Raw genomic sequence first — 22136 nt, 5'->3', positions numbered from 1 at the left:
GTTTTGCAGATGCCCAGATTCCCCAGTGTCTACAGCCTAACCAACCGTCCTCTCACTCTGCCCCCATGAAATGACCCTCATGACCTGTGACAAATGTGTAAGACTATGTCACCTTTAAGCTGGGTGGGCTGGCACCTACACAACAAGAAGAGAGAAACTAAGACCCCTGTCACCTTTCTGATTCTTCCAGTTCCCAAGGACTCTTTCACCTCAGACACCGGGCAACACAAGTGTTACCTGACCCGTATATGATACAAGCTCCTTAAATTTAAACCCTGACACGAACTGCTTTGGCATCTCACACAATGTTTAGCCCAAGATTTTTATCTGGGAATAAAAACAGTATCCAGGGATTTGGAGATGACTCTCCTTGAGTCTGGATAACTCAGCTCACTTCCCAGAAGCCTGAGATAATTACGTGACACCACACTTCTCACCATGTTGTGTGGACACCGTCTGCCAAACATCCCTGCCCTGAGAAAGAGGAGCAAATACGCGGATCTTATATTTTTAACCTTCCGATTTGACCAGCAGTGGGATGAAAGCAAAAGCCTGTATTCAAAAACACACCTTGCAACACTGAAAACTGCTAAAATTTGGAGGAGAGAAAAGATATTAAAACAGTACAAGATGGAAAATATTGAAGAGATATACTCACTTTGCTCGCAACAGATCCTGATCTTTAAGGGCTGAACCTTGAAGGTAGATGACTCTTTGTGACCACATCGGAATCTGTAGGACCCTTCGGACCTGCACATCCATTTCAGTAGGACACAAAATCACCACATAATAATCCTACTCAAAACAAAGGGGGCCATGGGTTAGAGACAATAATGCTTTGTTTTATACTACGTAGGTAAATAGAATATCTAAGAACATTTCGAAATATGATAAAGTAGAAATTAACTCTTATAACAAATAAAAGTTTGCATTTAAAACCTAGCGTTAAATAAAATGATTCAGTAATAAACATAACAGACATATAAAAATCTCATAAATCAATATATTCATCCTGATCTTTTTCAATTTTATTAGTACCAGGAAGGGAAGGTAATCGGTGCTTATACTCAGCACACATTTCCAGTCTACGAAGTTTTCAGTTACGACTTCAGGCTGATTCTAAAAGATAAATTGCATACCAGCCAGAAGTCCTAAGGATCAATTCATACTTTGAATTGTTACTTTTAGAATAAAAACTGTGATGGTGATTTGTATCATTTGGTAATATTATTATGAACTGATAATATTGAAAATATTCTGATGAATATCTGAATGGAAAAAGATTCACAAAAATATTGATAATACTGACAAAGTAACTTAAATTTAAAAGTTTGAGATCAAAATATTTCAAAATAATGGTCTTTTGGAGAAAATAAAAAACAATCTGTAAGAATTTAAAATCTATAAGAATTTAAAATAATTTATCTATAAGAATTCAAATTCTCTGGTAAACACTCACCATTTTATCACTTTATAATATATCTAGTAGGAATTTTTGGAGTTCTAAGAATTCTCCATATTGATATTAGACAAAATAAATTACTAGGGATCAAAATTTGGAAGGATCGAATTTTCCCCCAAATAGATTTTCTTTGTGGGTTATAATAAGCATCTGAAATTATTTAATATGAATAATAAAAAACCTAACCATTAAATCTGGAATTCCTGCAAAAAAGGAAAAATAATTTATGCAAAAACAGAAGAATATATTATATAGGTATCACTTCTAAATTAGATTTTTTTTAATCCAAAAAAATAGTATTTTAAAAGTTCTCTAAAATATTCAAGAAAAAAGCTCTTTATTTAAGGGAGAGATAATTGATATACTCAGCACTATCTTGACCTCAGGATTATCCAAACTCTTGCCACTAATTTATTGGGGAAACACAAGAAATTCAAGTAGCTCTTTGCTGTTTGGACTAGATTAAGTGCCTTGAGCAGCAAAGGAGATGATCTAAGTCTACAATGACCCAGAACCATGGCAAGTGGAAGAAGTATCTGAGGAGTTCATCTGCATAGACAGAAGAAGAGATTTTTCTGAATTTATGATCTCAATCAGCAAGTTATTTCCCAAATTTTGGTCACTTATTGTTACTATAAATAAGACCTAGTTTCACTCAAGGAAACAAAAGGAAAAATGGAACTTCCAGACTTCCACATTTCTATCAGCAACACTTGATAAAATTCTGAAATATTCAAGTGAGCAGATGATATTGCAATGATTCTTTCATTGTTTTATTATATTTAATGTTAAATTTCACTGTTTCATAAAAATATCATTTATGCATTACCCAAGGGAGAAAAAAGCAATCACTTTAATCAGAGGAAACCTTTCTTTGTAGCAGTAACATAATTCCATCTGTCTTTCAGTATAGATACAGAAGGAAACTTAACATACTATGTATTCCTCCAGCATTTTTTTCTATGTTCCTGGTTATATTTGTAGTTCTGCATTTTCTCATTCTAAATTTGAGTGTATAAATAAAAATCCTCCAGAACACAGGCTGTACTATGATTAACTGACCTTGACAATGTTAGTAGGTATGATCTGTTTAAAGGTACCTGGAGTCTTGGATGAGCATAGAATTCATTCAAAAAGTCCATGAGTAAGTCAATCTTCAGTGAGCTGACACACAGAACAACGTGCTTTTCAGTTTGAGCTCTGTGTCGACTATAGTTTCCACCTGACTTTTGTCTCTCCATCCACAAATAGGCCAGCTGTTCAAACTGTAATGCATTTTCCACATGTGAATGAAAGACACGGGACATAAAAATAAAAATAAATGCAATACATCTGTTGTTTATTAAGTATACTCAATTTCTTAGATGAAAGTCTTTGAGATTCAAATGATCAGTGTTCTCTTCAATAAGAGGCTCTTCACAGGATGGCTGCAGAGCTTGCTAATGCCTCCCAGGGCCTTCAGGTCTTCAGGAAACACAGTAATATGATTTTCCTATTGTATCATAGCAGGGCACTAAGAGGTCCGTGCCTCTGCTCTGTCCAGTAGGGTATGCAGCTATATATGTCATGCACTGAGTCAAAGAGAAAAGCCTCACTTTTTTCTCCCACATTCTTATATCAACTTCAGCCCACATCTCCTGAAAGGGGAGATACCCCTACCACCAACAAAAGGCCACATTCTAGTTATTTAGTAGCTGGTATCTAAGGGTTGTGGAGTGTATAGGGGAGGGGTGTCATTAAGGATGACATGTATGATTGGATAGGAACGGGAAGATCTTTTTTTTTTTTTTTTTTGCGGTACGCGGGCCTCTCACTGTTGTGGCCTCTCCCGTTGCGGAGCACAGGCTCCGGACGCGCAGGCTCAGCGGCCATGGCTCACGGGACCAGCCACTCCCCGGCATGTGGGATCTTCCCGGATCGGGGCACGAACCCGTGTCCCCTGCATCGGCAGGCGGACTCTCAACCACTGCGCCACCAGGGAAGCCCGAAGATCATTTTTATACCTATGTAAAGTATATTTCAATACACTGTGTCCAATGGTTCTGTAACGGAACATGCAAGATTTATTTGTATTGGCCACATCCTGTTTCTGACCTGCCCACCCATGGACACCCAGAGTTCATTGCAGGAAAAAGTTGAAGATTGCCTCTACGTACCTTTAGTCTCATTTATATCTCTGTCCCTTTGCTATCTCCTTATCCATTCTCCAAAATGCTGCATGATAGCTATGTATCATCTTCAGATTTTGTTTTAGTTGACCATCATATGGAAACAATTTTTATTCATTACAACATATGGCTTTTACATGTATTTTCAAGACTCAAGAGAAATCAACCCTTCACAAGTATATTTCCTTGAGCTATCATTCTATAATTTAAAAATATACTATCCTACAATCCTAAAATTAACATAAGTACTCTACATTTGAAAGAAAGCACCTTGAAGAATTGAAATGAAATGTGAGCTATCAATTGTGACTGGAGGGGAAAAAAACTCAGTGTTTCTAATGCAAGGCAAAAAGGCATTTCTGATACAATTGTAATTAATTGACTGGATGGAACAATAGCAGGTGTTAATGTATTATTGTTACATTAACAAGCCACCCTGCAATTTTTATTAAATGTGGAAGATTTGATTTCATAAGACTTTGCAGGTTCCTATAAAATTTAACATGGTTGTGTTTACCTGTATGGGGAGAACCACGAGAGCAACACAGATCATGGCAACAACGAAAAGCTTGGACGACCATGTTTCTGGAGTGACATCCCCAAAGCCCACAGTAGAAAACGTCACAATGCAGAAATAAAGGGAGTCAAAGAGATTCAGCTTCTTTCCTATTCGTTCCAGATGTTGGATTCCACAAATGCTAAAGAAACACATGTGTATTACAATTAAAACTTTCAAATTAGGCACACTGCTTCTCATCATGACTCTCTTGAAAACCAAAGTGCATTTCAGAAATCCACTTAGTAGTTAGGAACTTATATGGAGCAGTATTTTGGTTGAGGAAATATAATTTTTAAGCTTTTTTTCCTACATCAAACAGATATAGTCTTATTTTCATTAGTAGCCAAAAATTGTAGCCAAAGTATCACAAAGTATACTTGAATAGCATGTAAAATAAATAGACTGAATTTCATGGGTGACTTACACAAACATTTTGAATGTGTGTCGAGGAAACACAGACACCAGAATTCACTAGATCTCTTCCCCATCAAAATAGCAATTGTCAGGGGGTGGTGGTGGGATGAATTGGGAGATTGGGATTGACATATATACACTAACATGTTTAAAATAGATAACTAATAAGAACCTGCTGTATAAAAAAAGTAAATAAAATAAAATTCAAAAGAAAATAGCAATAGTCGGTAGTCTTTTTTTTTTTAACAGAGAGACATTTTTCAGTATATACATGTGGTATAGATATACGTGTATATATTCCGTGTGTGTGTGTTCCATACACAGTCATCCTTCAGTATCCCCTGGGGTCTCGTTCCAGGATCCCCACAGATACCAAAATCCACAGATGCTCAAGTCCCTTATATAAAATGGCATAGTATTGATATTTGCATATAACCTATACACATCCCTCTGTATACTTTAAATCATCTCTAGATTACTTATAGTACCTAATACAATGTAAATGCTATAAAAATAGCTATAAATAAGTTGCAAAGTCTATGTAAGTAGTTGCTTGTGTGCGGCAAATTCAAGTTTTGTTCTTTGGAACTTTCCGGAAATTTTTTCCCAAATATTTCCATCTGTGATTGGTTGAATCCACAAATGTGGAACTTGTGGATACAGAGGGACAACTGTATACAGGAAAGGCTTGAGGAGTTAACCATTGCAAGGTGCCCCTAAAAATGAGTCTCTAAGTAGATCGATTATCTGTACAAAGCTATTGATGATATGAAAGTAAGGGAACAGCATCGAAATTGTTATAAGATGTTCCCAAAGTAGAAGTCCTAAAATAGCATTAGAAATAGCACTGCTACTAGCTAAAAAAAAAAAAAAGTAAGGCTATGAAACATGCATATATGTGCAATGTTGGAGGGAAATGGGATTTGCAACATAAAAAATCAGCAATAAAAAGGAATCTAGTACTGACGCATGTTAAAATATGAACAAGCCAAAAAAAGAGTGAAAGAAGCCCGATGTAAAGGACTACATATTGTATGATTCTGTTTATATGAAATGTCCAGAAAAGACACAGAAAGCATATTAAGGGTTGCTTGGGACTGATGGTAGGAATGGGGTGATGAAAATGTTCTAAAACTGGACTGTGGTGATGATTGCAGAGCCTTGTAAATATATTAAAAATGATTGACTTTTACACTTAACATAAGTGAATTTTATGGTATGTAAATCACACCTTTATAAAGCTGTCAAAAAAAATCCCTGTATGCTTCTGGATACTCCTTGTAACTTCTATACAGAACAAGCAGACACAGCTTGATTATGATGACCAAGAAGGTGTGCTATTCAATGTTTAAACTACAGAAATTCCTTTTCCAGCCTTTTAAGATATCTATGTATTTGTCTAAGTTACATATCATAAATATTCAATTATCTTAAATCTTTTTAAGGCAGAGTATATAAGCCACTGGATAGTTAGGAAGATGGGTAGGCACACAGGTAGATAAACCAAGGGACAGAAGAGAAACAGTAGGGTACGTGTCATCATTTTGCTTCTGAGGCAGGAACTGTTCTGTTCTTTTTCTGTTTTCTTAACTCCAGGTCTCCAGAACATTTCAGCAAAATTTCACTGGTTCTATGTTCAGAAATTTTGTGTAAGCTGCCAGGTCATAATAGTTGACTCATGTCAGTTTATTTTCTCAGCTGCCTCTATGCAATATACCAGCCAAGTTAATTCTAAGACTATTCAGATGGAGCCTTCATACAACCAAAGAGAACAGCTGTTTGATAACAATAGACCTTTCTGTGGAATATGTTTTTTACTTTATTTAAAATAATTTATATTTGAGAAGGTAAACAACTTTGCATCACTTTTACACTTCAGTAGAAAATAGAACGAGGAAAAATATAATTTATATATTTTTAAGAATTCAAATGTTACTGAAGGGCTTACTATATTTTGCATCACTACACATTAAAAGCAAATCTCTGTTTATAGATAAAATGTACATTTCCTAATTCAGACATGTGTTACCGTGACCAGAACTACCAGAAAAAAATCTCCTGCTCTGCTTCCTGGTCTTCAGTTTGTCCTTCTTTTAATGCGACCCACTCATAAAGGCCATATTCATATTCTTTAAACACAGCTTGGATATATCAATCTCAGGTTCAAAAAAGCAACTAGATTCTCACTGTTGAAGAACACTTTCTTTTTTTTGTTTGTTTGTTTGTTTTTTTCGGTACGCGGGCCTCTCACTGCTGTGGCCTCTCCCGTTGCGGAGCACAGGCTCCGGATGCACAGGCTCAGCGGCCATGGCTCACGGGCCCAGCCGCTCCGCAGCATGTGGGATCTTCCCGGACCGGGGCACGAACCTGCGTCCCCTCCATCGGCAGGCGGACTCTCAACCGCTGCGCCACCAGGGAAGCCCGATAACACTTTTTAATTTGTGGTGTGACATACTATTATAATAGCTGCCAATAAATCAATTCTTATGTTCATTCTCCTTTGCAACATGATATTGCTGTACTTCCCACTAAGGTGTACAGTGTGTCTCTCCTTGACATTGAATTTAAGCTGGCCTATTGACTTGTTTTGACCAATAGAGTATTGTGAAAGTGATGCTGTGTGAGTTGCATAAGCCTAGACCTTAGGGGACACTGAAGTTCTTGTTCTCACTTTCTTGGAAGTCTAAGACCAAGACTTCCAAGTCTTGGAAGTTCTGAAGACACTGAAGTTCTTGTTCTCACTCATGGTGCTGTGCAGCAGCCCCATATAGTCAACTGGAGGATGAGGGGCCATGCGGAGAAAAAACAGCATGTCCCAGCTGCCAGCCAGCACAAACAGCTGCACAGCAAAAAGACGCCGTCTTGGACTCACCAGCACCTGTGAGGCCGTCACGTGACTGAAGCCAAAAGAGTAATCACAGGTGAGAACAGCAGAAAAACTGCCCCAGTCACCCATCACACAACTGTGAGAAACTACAAAGTTTGGGGTTTGGCAGTGGCTTGTTATTCAGCAATAGATACGTGGTGCATATAGAATTAACTAGAATCCAAGGGCTTCCCTGGTGGCGCAGTGGTTAAGAATCCGCCTGCCAATGCAGGGGACATGTGTTCAAGCCCTGGTCTGGGAAGATCCCACATGCCGCAGAGCAATTAAGCCCGCGAGCCACAACTTCTGAGCCCACGTGCCACAACTACTGAAGCCTGCGCGCCTAGAGCCCATGCTCCGCAACAAAAGAAGCCACCGCAATGAGAAGCCCACCCACGGCAACATAGAGTGGCCCTGCTCACCGCAATGAGAGAAAGCCCACACGCAGCAACGAAGAGCCAACCCAGCCAAAAATAAATAAAGAAAATAAATGAAAATGAAATAAAATAAGGTGCCTCTAGTAAAGAGAAATAAGGTGGAAAATAAGGTGAAAAAGTAGCAGATAATTAATAATCATTTGATAAATCTTTGCAAAGCTTTGTAAGAAAAAAGAATTAACTAGAATCCAAAACCTGGATCTAACCTGTTTTTTCTTCGTTTGTCTCACTTATCTCCCTTTCACATGGTATTTGGACTGTTTGCTTATCATAATATATATAACCCATGGCCCAATGTATACTTTTTGCCCAATCTGTTTCTTTCAATTGAAAATCCTCTTTCTCCAATACCTACAAGAATTCCCATTTTTTGAAACCCTAGCTCAGATATGACCTCCCTCATGAAGACTTCTTTGTATCCCAAGCTACAGTGTTTCTGATGAATTTCTAAAGTATATATGAGTTCATGTCTTAGATAGCTACACTTTTACAAATATGTATATATATATATATATTTAGTGTTAAATATTTATCAACGCTACTCAACTATTATCAACCTCGATGACAGTATTTATACTTCATAATTTTCCTACAACACTTAGAACAAAGTACATAGCAGCTATCCAGTAGCTAACTGCTAAATGAACAAAATAACACTTAATTAAACCCTGCTCAAATAATATATACAAACAAACTCCAAAAAATAGTTCATGCATGTTTCAGTTTTTTATTACTGCATAACAAACTCCCCCAAACTTATTGGTTTAAAAAAGTAACAATTTATCATCTCACATGGTTCGGTGGGAAGCTCCTTTGGTTTTCTTGGGCTCACACCTGCAGCTGTGTTCAGCTAGAAGTCTGGCTGAATGGAAGGCTCAGGATGGTCCCACCACTGGGGTCTATGGTCAGGTTTCATTGTTGGCTGTGGCGCCTAGTTTCTCTCCATGAGACCTCTCAGCCTCCAATCAACTCAACCAGCTTCCTTTTTGGCATGGCAGCTGCAAGCCCTCTGAAGACCTAGCTTTGATCTGCCCATTCTATTTGCCAAAGAAAGTCACAAGATCATCCCAGATGGAAGGAGTGTGGAAACAGACTCCATGTCTTCATGAGAGGAGCCACAAAATATTATGGCTATGCTTTTCAATCTACCAAACTGTATACATGATAATACCTATCACAACCTATGTAAATCTTAATAAATTCTGCTGAATAAACCATATTGCAAGGTATTTAATTTCCTTGATATGGTTGTAGTTAAATCTATACTTACAAGCATTTTTTTATAATCCTTATGCAACATTCCATTTACTTGACCTGGGAAAATCATGTGAGCCTTTCACTTATTTGTTAATATTACACTTACACTTAAAGGACTTGGTATACCTTAATGCTCTCTAAATTGATATGAAAATGAAGACCCCTAAAATGATAAGAAAATGAAACAGTTGTTGCATATTTGGTATAATTATACAAAAGCAAAATCAACTTTTTAAAAAAAGACTAATAAAGATGAATACACTGAATTACTTTTAGAGTTTTCCTCTGATTTTGAATAGGCTCGTCTGCTGGTTTCTCTTAGGGGCTCATTAAATGGGCCACTGCTTAGGTTCATGAGTGACAATGTCCCTACAGTTTTTAAAACATTGATGTCAACATATGATCTTCTAAGTCAATAAATATTTTTGTAATAAATAAATGACTTTTGTTCCTTCTCCCCAAGAGAAAATGATGCAGAGGATACTTAAATATCTAGCCCGAGAACACAATAATCCTTTTAAATTATAGGTCAAATCTTGTTCCCTCTCTGTTTCTAACTCTCAATGCCACATTCAGAATAAAATCCCAAACACCTGGCTCTTCTCTGACCTCATCTTCCGAGATCACCCCGAATTCACTGTCCTCTAGTCCCTCAGCCTCACTGCAGTCAAGCGTCAACCAGCTTCTCTCAATGCCTTCCCTTTATTTCCAATAGACATTTCAAAGTTAACATGTCCAAATGGAATCCTAAACTTCCTCTCAAACTCTTCATCATTGGATGGTGGCAAAGAGAGCTTTCTTGAACCAAAATCCTGGAATCATCCTGGACTTTTTTTTTTTCTTTTTTAATAACAACCCATATCCAATCTTTTAGCAAACTCCACTGCTTCTAACTTGAAAATATAACCAGACTCCACAATCACTACTCACCATTTATACTGCCACCACAATGATCCCTGCCATCAGTTTTTTTTCCCTCCACTGCAGTAAGCATCCCCACCCTTTTTCCAACAGCTTATAGTCGACCCGTCAGCCAGAGCTGCCCTATGACAACATGAGTCAAGCCATGCTATTCCTCTACTTAAAGCCCTGAGAGGGCTCCCTCTTTCGCTTAGACTAAAAGCTAACAATCTTTCATTTGTCTCCAGCGTGCTCCTCTATCCGACCCTTCCCTATACCTTTTGGACTAATTTTCTACTTTCCTCCCTGTGGTTTGCTCTGCCCCAGCTACACTGGCATTCTTGCTTTCTGACCAACATGACAGGCATGGTCCGGACTCAGGGTCCTGTCATGGACTGCTCTCTCTGGCTGGACCCTATTGCCGAGATATTGTCATGGCTATCTCCTCACATCCTTCAAGTCTTTACTTCTATCCTGACCATCATATATACTCCAAGTCTTTCTTATACTGCTTAATTAAAAAAATATATAATAGTTTTAGTCATTTGCTGGGTTTGAAGCCCATTATCCATAAACCTCTATAAGAATGGAGTCTATTAGGACAGAGTCACATGGTGTCTTCATCTATGTTGCCTGAGCACCTATATTACTGCCAAGAACATAATGATGTGCATTAATATTTCCTGAATGAATGAGGGTCTGAATGTAAAATACACAGATCTCTGTTGCCCACATTTAAATCACCTAGCTATTTAGCCTGTTTAGATAGATATAAACTAAATATATTTCATTAAAGAAAGAGCACACAAAAATGTTTATCTCACCACTGTCTTAATGGTGGAATCTAATACAACTAAGAGGCAAGGCTAAATACTTCTTTGTCAAAACAGGCAAATGACTTTCCCACCACCTTTTGAAATATTCGAGTACTTACAAACAAGTAAATTAGGTTTTACTTTCCTTAGTAATTCGCTTTTGTAACCCCATCATTTGTTTAGTTAGCATTACTTAATATGATAAATACAAAATCTGGAAATTTAAAATGCATTGACTTACTTATTGAAACCCATTCTGCTTGGGTAATAGGCGAGCAAATTGTATAACTAAAAATTTGTCTTTTTATAAAATCAAATTTAATATTCAAATATAAAACTTGTATTTATTTAGTCTTGTTAACATTCTAAACTTTCTGTCACTAACATATTTAAAAACAGTTTGAATTACTGAATTAAACTGATTATATTTCACGATTTACTAATCAAAAGTTTTACCCAAAATCCCATTCATGTTAGTGAGTGAATCTTGCATACATTAATACTAAGTTCAGTCAATCAGGCTAGTTACATAGATATCATAATAACAAAAGTATCCAGCTTATGTTTTATGGAAGAAACAAATTACTCTCCAACATTAGAGAGAGATTTGCCTACAATAACTTTATGATCTTGACTTCGTTGTTGGGATTCACTTTCACATGAACTTCTGCAACTATTTCCCTTATGTTCTCTTGTAAAGAATCACATTATTCGAAGGGTAGAAACACTTTAGAAGGGAATTCTGCAGAATTTGCACTAACATCAAATTCTAAGATAGGATCTTCACATTATTTAAACAAAAAAGTCTTTAAAACCTCCCCTAGAACTATAAAAACTAGATTTTAAAAGTATTTTGAAAATTACTTGTTGCATGTTTTTATTTTACAAAAGTAAATACTAACACATGGGGAAGCTTAATAAAAAGGCAGAGACCAGACTACTCTGATCACATTATATGGACACAGCATCACTTTCTGATACTAGTTATAGAGCATCTACATGCAACACGTGGAGAATGTTAAGAATATCTGCCAACTTATTACATACCATTTTGGTTATAGGTGACACAACTAGGAATGTTTTAAAGAAATATGAAAACTTATATTACTCTTCTATGTCAATCATTCAAATAAAAATACTTTAATATTGTTCATATAAATTATCTTTCTAAACAATAATTCAGCTACTTTTATGAAGGAACGTAAAAAGTGCACTTTCAGGAGAGATAGATACACAGATAGTTTACTGTTACTTTATTATATAATTCTTGAGCCTAAGACAGTTTTAGCATTGAAATACCATTTTATTTTACTATGCATAAACATTAATATTTCATTTATACGTTAGCTATTTTTCCTAGCACTGTGAATGCTTCAATGTGCTGCATAAGGATTTGAAGCTATTCAGTGATTATAATCCATTTTAATATAGATTGTTATCTTATTTCATTCACAGACGTCTTTCGAGCCATTATTAAATGAAAACTGCCTCTTCTCCCTGATCATAATTGATGAAGTTCAGTTAATTATTATTTTGTCTCTGTACCCAGAAGTGATTTTAATGATGGCACAGATTTTCTGATAAACTAAATCCAAGAATGTGCTCAAATGCAGCACATTCATAATCAAAATATCCTATTTTGCCTTCTTATAAAAGAGATACATCTGTTCAGTCAGTCAAAGCCCAAGGTAAACTATTCAAGTTATATCCTGAAATGAAAGTAGCAGTAGGATTTAATAATATAGAATTAAAAAATAAATAATCATAGCTGGTGAATATTAGTAAACACTCTGTTACCTTCAAATTTTCTAGTAATCAAATTTTATGTTGTTTTGTGACTGGGCCATAATATTTAAGAAAAAAAGCTCACTTAAATGCTTAATTTTAACGGATACCTAATTGTAACCAAATTTTTATTTATTATCACGTATCCCCTGCCTAAACATTTGAAATTAAATAATTTACTACAATCTAAGATATAAAAATAGACCAATATCACACCATGTTCTATTTGCCTTTTTGTTTCTTTAATTTGCATACAAGTTACTCAGATTCATTTGTAGTGAGTGACTTTGAAATGAAAAGTTGCAAATGAATATATTTTTCTTATAATTTCTCTACTGTAAAAATACCTATCAATTTTAAATTTAAAAATGATTTCTATAAAACCAGTAAGTGCTATAATATTTTAATCAAATGTTTAAAATGGAAAAAGGGTGAACTAATATCATAAAGGTAAGTCATGTTTATTCATACAAATACACTTACCGATGGCTTACTAGTGCCAGGCACTGCGCTGTATGTTAGAGATGCAGATACATGACATCTTAGTCTACACAAAAACAGTTTCTAAAATCTAAAGTGAATGATTCTGACCTCAACTTTATAACACTAATTACTACTAGCAATAACACCATAAATTAATAATCAAACATTTAACTCATAACTTGATTAATACTAACTTAGGGAAACTACTTAAGCTTTTTAAACATCATGCTCCTCAACTGAAAAGTAAACGTAATCATGTTAACTTCTTCATTTGGTTATTATGAGAATTAAGTGGCCTAATGCTCAGTGAAATGCCTGACACCTAAGAACCTTCAATGAATTCATTAGTAATTTTGTTATTTATATGACAGCCCCAGCATAAAAGAAAAAGAAACACAGAAATGAGTCAAATATAAGGATCCAATATCTCCACATAAGTGTTAAAAAGCCCTCTCCACTTGACAAAAAGCTAAATGCAAGAGAGTCAGGGACTGTGGAGGAAGAAACTGGCAATGAGAAAACAGCCTGTCTGTTCTCTTTGCTGTGGATTAGCTAACAGAGTTGTTAGCAGCAGAAAACCACTCATGGATTAATGAATATCTGTAATCGTGTCCAATCTTTTCTCCGCCCTGTAACTCTTAACTGCTAGGGGAAGTGGAAACATGGGCAAGTGTGGAAGGCTCTAAAAAGAAAAGTTAGGGGCTTCCCTGGTGGCGCAGTGGTTGAGAGTCCGCCTGCCGATGCAGGGGACATGGGTTCGTGCCCTGGTCCAGGAGGATCCCACATGCCGCGGAGCGGCTGGGCCCGTGGGCCATGGCCGCTGAGCCTGCGCGTCCAGAGCCTGTGCTCCGCAATGGGAGAGGCCACAACAGTGAGAGGCCCGCGTACCGCAAAAGAAAAAAAAAAAAACAAAAAACAAGAGTTAGGCAATTTGCAAGGTAAACCTATAATCTTTAACTATTTAGAAAGATGGTCATGCTGATATTAGTTGACCTTTGGAGGGTTCACTGTCGTCATTTACAGAAAAGGACAACTAATTCTTGGTAATGCAGTAAGGGAAAAAAAAAAAAAGTTAGGTGTTATTTCTGGGCCAAAATGTCAATATCAGGCTAGTGACTTGTTCTAAAAAGGAATACTTATTTTAAAAAAAGGACTACTTATCCCTGAGATTGCTTAAATGAAAGAATTCCTATTGTGATTATATAAAAGACTGTACATATGTATATTATATATGTATCTATTTTTAAAATTCACTGACAGGTAACTACTAAGCATATCATTATACGGTAATATGTTAAGATTTAAATGTTAAAATCATAATATTTTGAAAAAAACAGTACAATTTTCTCTTTTTATATTATTTAACATATTAACTAATACTCAAGGCTATCATTTAAATATGTATTTAATTTTATATAACTTATGAATTTTCTATCTTATGAAGATTAAATATACCTAGTTTTTGAAATTCTATGCATTTTGAGAAGCAGAGTATTCCTGCCATAGAGTATTCCTGCCATTCACATATTTATGGTTTTTTCATAATTGTAGTCAGTATTCACAATACTGGGCTTAAACTGGAATTTCAAAAATCTTTCACATAGCCATTTCTGCCTTAATGCAATTTAGTTTTAGATGAATACTCACTTGTGACAATGTCTATTTTAAAGATCATTGTCACAGAATAAAAAACCATTGAGGAATTTTATAGCAAGCATTTTGGAAAGTTTTTTGTTTTTTTTAAATCAAGTGGACATGCATTTAAACTATGCAGATTGGAGGATGAAATGCCAACTAGTCAAATATGTCTTTAAATACCAACTCAGAACTTGATTACCACCAACATGCACCAAAAACAGAGAAATGCCCTCGAGATTTCATATCATCCAATACTTCCACGATCAATAAGGACAAAGACTGACTATATGACTAGAACCATATGAACAAACACAGCTCATGAACGATACAATGTTTTGCTTGGTTTTCAACCAATATTTGTTGTTTTTCAATATGACCTATAGATATCAAGGAATAAAGGCAACAGATAATATCGGCATAAGAAAAGAAACAGTAGGAAAAATTTTGCAGATGGAGAGGGATATAAATTATTTAATTTTGGGATATGTTGAATTTATCATTCCTATAAAATATTATGTCCAATTCATTGTAATAAAGTAGTTTATTAATATATACCTATAAGAACCCATACCTACACTCCTTGGGTAAATCTTACCTGATGGTAATTTTTTTACAGTTCTAATATTTTCAATTCCAAAAAACAGTAATATGCACTTGTTATTACAAGACAAATAACAAAGATATAAATAAGAATTAATATCATTCCACCTCTTTCTATCCATGAGGTAATAATATTTAGTATATACCCTTTTGCTTGTTTGGTATTTTGTTTTGTTTGCTTTTGTCCTTAATGTAAATGCACTTTTGATTTGAGTTTGGCAATTTATTACTATAGGATTTTTATATCTATCTTTTAAAAGTGATCTTGGGTTACAGTTTTATATCCCAAACCATGTTCCCTGAAAAGCCAGTTTGCTGACCAGACATAGGGGTCTACAGTCAAATACATCTGGCAACTCTGAGTGAAGTATATTTTATTTAGCAAAGGATTTTTCAGATCCCTTTAACGAGTTAATGTTGATCATGAATCTCTGAGAATAGAATACTTTTCATAGGATTAACCGAACATATCTGCCAAAGTTCTTACTTTTGATAGAGTATCTTGAAGTAGGAGCATTTTATGAACTAAAATATGAGAACATCAGCCCATAATTTGTGCTCTGAGTATTTTAGAATAACTGTTTAGCTTAATCATTAAATGATTTGGGTAACTTTGTACCTTTGTCCATGTCCTGAATTACACCACTCTGGATTTACTGTTCCTTGAAGAAGTTTAACAATGAAACATTCAGTCCCTGGAGTTTTTTGCTTTGTTTTGTTTTTTGTCTTTTTAATTGAGATCAAAAGATATAATTTTTAAATGCAACATTTTAAAGGTGTTCCATCTCTACCCTTAATCTCAATTTATTTAATACTACTTAAAAACCCATAAATATGCATTTTGGAATAACCTACCATTCCTTCCATAGATCCACAAAAATCAATATGCCTCGCTCATAATTCCTTGGTCTTTACCGACTTCCTACAAAACTGAACTTTGAGCACATATGACAAAGGACAGTTTATAAATACAGGCCCACAGCAGCTGTACTGAGTGCTGGATATACATAGAAGAGTCCTCTCTTTCTTCCTGCTCACAAAGAAGCTAAGAGAATAGGACAAATTTTTTCATAAGCACTGTAATTATTTAGATGTGGATCGCCAAATTGAGCATGTTATATGAAAAAGAAGACTCCAAATTTTATCTCATTAAAAAATTTATAAATTCTCCTTTTTTGTTAACTGAAATAGTGTTAAATCTTAGGATAATTTTTTCAAAAGTATTCAAACACATGCAAAAATCATAATCACATTAATTAAAAAAGGATTAGGCTCCATTTTACACTAAATATATAAAGCGATGATATATAGTATACCACACATTTAATTTCTAGTTAAACTTAGGAAAAAATAAGGCTAATGTAAAGTATTTATTTCTTAAGTCTCACTTTCACTAAATACTCCTCCATTTAGAAACGCTAACATCTTAATTTATATATTTTAAAATCTACTTTGTTTCTCTTTCACTCACTTAGTGAAAGAAGGAAATTATGTAAGGCTATACGCTACACTAACCATAACAAAATGGTAAGTGTTCTTTCTTATATTAAATATTTCAATTAAAGAGATTCCACATTGTCCCTTGCCAGTCCTACAGAATACATTTATTTTCACAAAATTACATTAAATTTCAGTTTATTACATTTCCTCTCTTTTCATCAATAATGACCTAAACAAAATAAAAGCATCTACTCGATAGTCTATGTAAATTACTCATAGGCTCATCAGCCTATAGGCCATTACTAGTGTATTGCACACAGATGGAAGTAGGATTTTTTGCTCATGGTAGGAAAGACGGAATTTATAATCATGTAGTGTTTTTTTTCTATGTTCCTCAGGTTATATGTTGAGCATGTATTCATATTCATCCATAATTATTTATTAAAAGAATGGGTACTGTGTGTCGATGTAAAATGTATTTTCTACTATAAACTGAAGGAAGTAGGCAAATAAAGAAACAAGGCAGTGGGATAAGAAAGATGATTAAACAGATTAAACTAGGTGAAAACAAGGAGACAAAATCATCGTGGTTAAAGGTAATAAATAACATGGTATAGGCAAGAATCAAGTAAAATCAGGATGATGTTCTTGAAAATCTCACTTTAGGAGACTCCAAAATTCAGAGATTAAGCCCTTACTGGAAAAAATGGGGAACTGTATCACTAGCAGAAAGCTATTAAAATTATGTTCATATTTTTAAAACAAAATAACATGGATAAGACAGTAAATAAAGACATGATACTTATCTTATATTCTTGTTAATAAGTGAAAGCATTTTTTACTTACTACTCATTGCTTTCTGGAAAACTTTCAGGATTTTTCCCTCCTGAAGCTTCAATAAAGGGCTTGTAATTTCATTTCCACTGTGTTGTAGATCATAAGCATTTGAAAAGTTTTTACATTTATTTGTTCTCCAATTTAGTGAGTGTTACTAAGTGTTTGTCTCAGTACCAGGTCCTGGGGGAGAAAATGGTATAGAAAAACTTGCAAGACTACTTCCTCAATGGGAGTGGAATGCAGTGGAAGAGATAGAAAATGATGACTAATGTAAATATATACAAATAACAAAGGAGAGCCCTCTAGTGCTATGATTTCCTGTAATGATGGAATCCAACCTACTCAGGAGAGTCAGGATTCAATAAAAAAGTGATGTTTACATGAAAAGGTGAGTCTGACCTTAGTCTGCAGAGAAGACAGAGCATTTTAGGAAGGAGGGGGGGTTAATCTGAAAGAGGAATCAGGGAAAAAAAAAGAAAAGCAGAGTTTCTGCTTGAGAAAGAAAAGATGGGGGGGAAATCCCGATGGTGCAGGAAATTTAGAACTTATTAAGGAGTTTTGTATTCATCCCACAACACATGGAAAATCTTTAACAAGCATTAAGCAAGTGGTGACACAATTGTATTTACATTTCCCAGTGCTCACTGCGGTGGACACGAGATGAATGGTTTGGAAGGGAACCAGAGTGTACAACAGGAAAACCAGTTATAGGGCTGTTGCCATAAAAAGGTTATGACAGTTTAGATGAGTGAGGTGAGACTGAGAGGGACAAAAGTGGGAAGATTTCCAGGATATATTGGAGGTAAAGTGTATGGGGTTTGTTTTATCATGTACTGTGTAACAGAACAGGAGGTGTGACAAATGACTCCATTCTTTGGGATTGTCCAAAAATGGACAGTAGCTGCTATTTCAGAGTTACGGACAATTTGGGGGAAGAAATAGCATAAGTTTGCTTTTGAACATATTTTGTTTGAGGAATCTAAGAGGAAATGGCACAGAAACGGCTAACTATAAAGGACATAATTAAAACCATAGAAATTGGCCCAAGACAATTTGGTCACAATTATTAGGTTCTTTCTGTCGCACACTTGTAACCTCCAATGAAAAGAGGAAAAGTTGTGGTGTCAGAATCTCTCCCTAACAACCTTGCTGCCAATCATGACATGATGAGAGCAAGTCATAGACTGAATTCTGCCACATAAAACACTCACGAATCCCTGTTCTGCAAGATCCAAGAGCTTCCTGTTCTCTTGTCTTTCTGTGCATAACAACAAATACATTAAAAGAAATGATCATACCAAAGAAAACCTGAAAACGTACTGAGGGCAGTTTCTGCTAATGGTCTGTGGGATCAGATGACAAATGCTCTAAGTAGGAACAGGTTTGAAAGGGTCTCTAGACCTAAGGCACAACTTCCTTAAAGGGTTAGGCTGCTGTGCTCACCAAATTCTTATAGTCCAGTTATGCAGGGGCAGAAATAACCAAACCACACTTTCTTGACAACTATATGTCTAGAAAACTATTTTTAATTCCCTTTATGTTAATTTGTAAAAATTCTGACACAGATATTGATGCTTTAATTTGTTGATACCTGATAATGAGTCCCTGATGAGAATCCTTCACACACTTATTAACCATCTCTAGATTTTAACTTGTCTGGACACACGTATACCATGCTGTCCTGTGGTATGTATGTGATATTTACGGGATTACAGAAAATATAACTAAAATATATGATACATTCCTAGAAGAAAAATAAAAATAAAAAGGCTGAGCACTGACTGCTGAGAAAACACATCATTTAATGAAATGTTATAGAAGAGAATGAAGACATAAAAAGAGTGTGAATGCACATATGGGGTGTGTGTATGTGTGTCTCACATGCCCAATGCATTCTCATAACCCCCATGTACATGTAAATTATTCTTCATGTAAATTTTTCTGACTTTAATACTGGGAAATATTAAATAATATTTAATATTAAAATATTGGAAATATTAAAGTCAGTGACTTACGCTGGCTTTCTGAGTCCTACTGTGATATCAGAGATTCCTTCAAATATATTTTTGCTCCATTTCTAGTAATGGAATAACAGAATAAAGTCAATAGCTCTAAGGATCATATTTCATTTTTTCCTCATTTTTAAGGCTTAAATTTCAAAAACAAACAAAAAGTATGATATCTATTCTTCTTTCCTCTTGATTTACACTTTTTATTTCTAACCATAAGTTTACTTTAAAAGAGAAAATAAAAGGTATTCTTGATAGGAAAAGCTTCACAATCAAGTCACGAACAGTTCAAAGTAACTTCTACTGGTTGCAAAGAAGATAAAATGGAATCTTGCATAAAAACCTCAACTGTGAAAAGCATTGCTATAGTGCAATTGCCTACAGTATAGCCTTCAGACTAAGACAAATAAGGGAAGATAAAGCCGGTGATGTAAGACAGGAAAAATTGTAAATTGCTTTCTATACAACACCAAAGAATTTATACTATACTGAAGACTCCAAAGACACGAATGAAGAATTTTAAGCAAGAGAATGAATGATGTGATCAAATCAAATAGTGTCGAGCTCATTAATAAAGTCTGCTGATACTCTGAGTGGTTACTACTGCTCCAAGCAGTAACATTTACACTAGACTCTCAGTCTCCAGGCTGACAAATCACCTTTAAGACACTGCCCATGCAAATCACCCAAGTGAAGTTCCATCTGTGAGCAGAGGAAATAATGGCTACTACATTCAGTTCTAAAGTTTCTTCTAGGTTTGAGCTCTTGCCTCTCTGCAATATACTTTTTTTTTTTTGCTTGATTTTTTAAAAATTATCTTATTGAGTTCTCAAAAGTGAAGTATATAACCAATAAAATATTAGTTTTACACACCATTAATTCCCATTATATATGTAAGACAGGTTTATAAAAATATGTATACATCCAGAATCTTTTCAGAAAATATTTGATTTACAATGCATTTCTATTTTACTATCAAGAAGCTAGTAAGATAAACACTAATTCATATGTTTCTGTACATATGAAATATGTAACAGTGCCAAATAAATATCAGCTAATTTAGGCTGATTTATACTCATTTAACGTGTTCCCACAGGAATGTCTTGCTAGTTACTGTCACATAACAAGACCAATCCCAAATATTTAGTCACTAGTCAACAGTTTCTGGAAATCAACTAAGGCACAAAACAAGGCTTATTTTATGCTACCTGAAATGATCCAAATTTAATTAGCCATTAGAAATAAAAGAAAACATAGACCCTCACATGTTACTTTATATTGTAAGGAGTGGGAATTACTCCCATAGAGAAAGTGACTCTTACTTTTATGTAATAATTTACTTGAATCCAATTTTTAAAATGTAATATTGTTATCATGTTCATTGACAGAAAAGCTCTGTCATACTGATAACACTTTTACATTCATAACACTTAATCTCTGCTTAAAAGCAATTGAAAACTCTCCCCTAACAGACAGTGAGGTGAACCTATAACCATTTCATAGACTCTATGAAAGCTAATATTTCAGAAAACTTTGTAATATAAAATATTTCTATATGTGAGTCAGAACACTCGTGAGAAGTATCTGACTGGCTCATTTGAGCATTCGACTAATTGATGGTGTATTTACTGCTTCTAAGTTAATGCCAAATATATCAGTATCTATGTAGAATTTTCTCCTAGGTAAATAATTATTTTTCGTTTTCACTGGAAATTACAACTGTTTTCCTGATAGAAAATATTTGTTCAAAGAGCAGTTTCAGGAGGTCAATCACACATTCTAAACTAAAGAAATTTACTGGAAACGTGGTTAACATTTACCTAAAGCACATTTTGCTCCAATGGCTTCAATTTTTTAAAAATTTGTACCAGCTCTCCCATATCAGATTATATATACTCAAAGAGATTAAGCTAGGGATTAATATTGCAATTAAGGTACTACCATTCAAAAAAATCTTTGATTTTTTATTTTTTGGCATCCAAAAGAAATTCACTAAGCAAAACAATAGCATTTTTAGGGTCAAACCTATACAATAAATATGGCATTTCCTTTACTTTTTACTCATCATGAGACTCATTCAGCTCAAAATTTCATTTAACATACATCATCCTAATAGAATTTATCCTCATTCTTAGCAATTATGAATGTCATAGAATGATATAACTTCAATAACCCTGCTGGGAAAGTTCTGGGACACCCAGGGTACCATAGCACACTGGATTGAGAACAAGTGATCTAGTCCAACTCCTTTCTCTTCGAAGGCAGCATCTCAGGGAGAAAAGAGTCCAACACTTGACCAAGGCTATCTATACTCTTAAGAGGGAACACCAGGAATATAACAAAGTTTCTTTTCCCCTACCCACAACTGTGTAGAGATTAAATAACACAAGCTTTCTTTAATAAAACTGTGAAATTAGACATGTTTTTGTTTGAGAGAATAATTAGAAAGGAAACCAATTGCCTCAA

The 22136-nt window shown here is 35.0% G+C and overlaps 1 protein-coding gene across 15 annotated transcripts in view; it reads right to left on the bottom strand.

Moving 5' to 3' along the window:
- The window catches only part of KCNT2 (potassium sodium-activated channel subfamily T member 2), a 425289-nt gene that overhangs the window by 186061 nt on the left and 217092 nt on the right, over window positions 1-22136 (bottom strand). For all 15 annotated transcript variants that reach the window (XR_014326811.1, XM_082857000.1, XM_082857001.1 and 12 more), the window contains 3 exons: window positions 4148-4328; window positions 2563-2727; window positions 659-795 (listed from right to left, as the gene is read on the bottom strand). Coding sequence is in view for 14 of the 15 variants with exons in the window: in XM_082857000.1 (XP_082713126.1) it covers window positions 659-795; window positions 2563-2727; window positions 4148-4328 (483 nt within the window). In the remaining variant the exon portion in view is untranslated. The remainder of the gene's footprint in view (window positions 1-658; window positions 796-2562; window positions 2728-4147; window positions 4329-22136) is intronic.

Source organism: Leucopleurus acutus (genome assembly GCF_964270905.1).
Source record: "Leucopleurus acutus genome assembly, chromosome: 2".
Classification (NCBI taxonomy): domain Eukaryota; kingdom Metazoa; phylum Chordata; class Mammalia; order Artiodactyla; family Delphinidae; genus Leucopleurus; species Leucopleurus acutus.
This window is presented reverse-complemented; position numbering and strand designations above follow the sequence as displayed.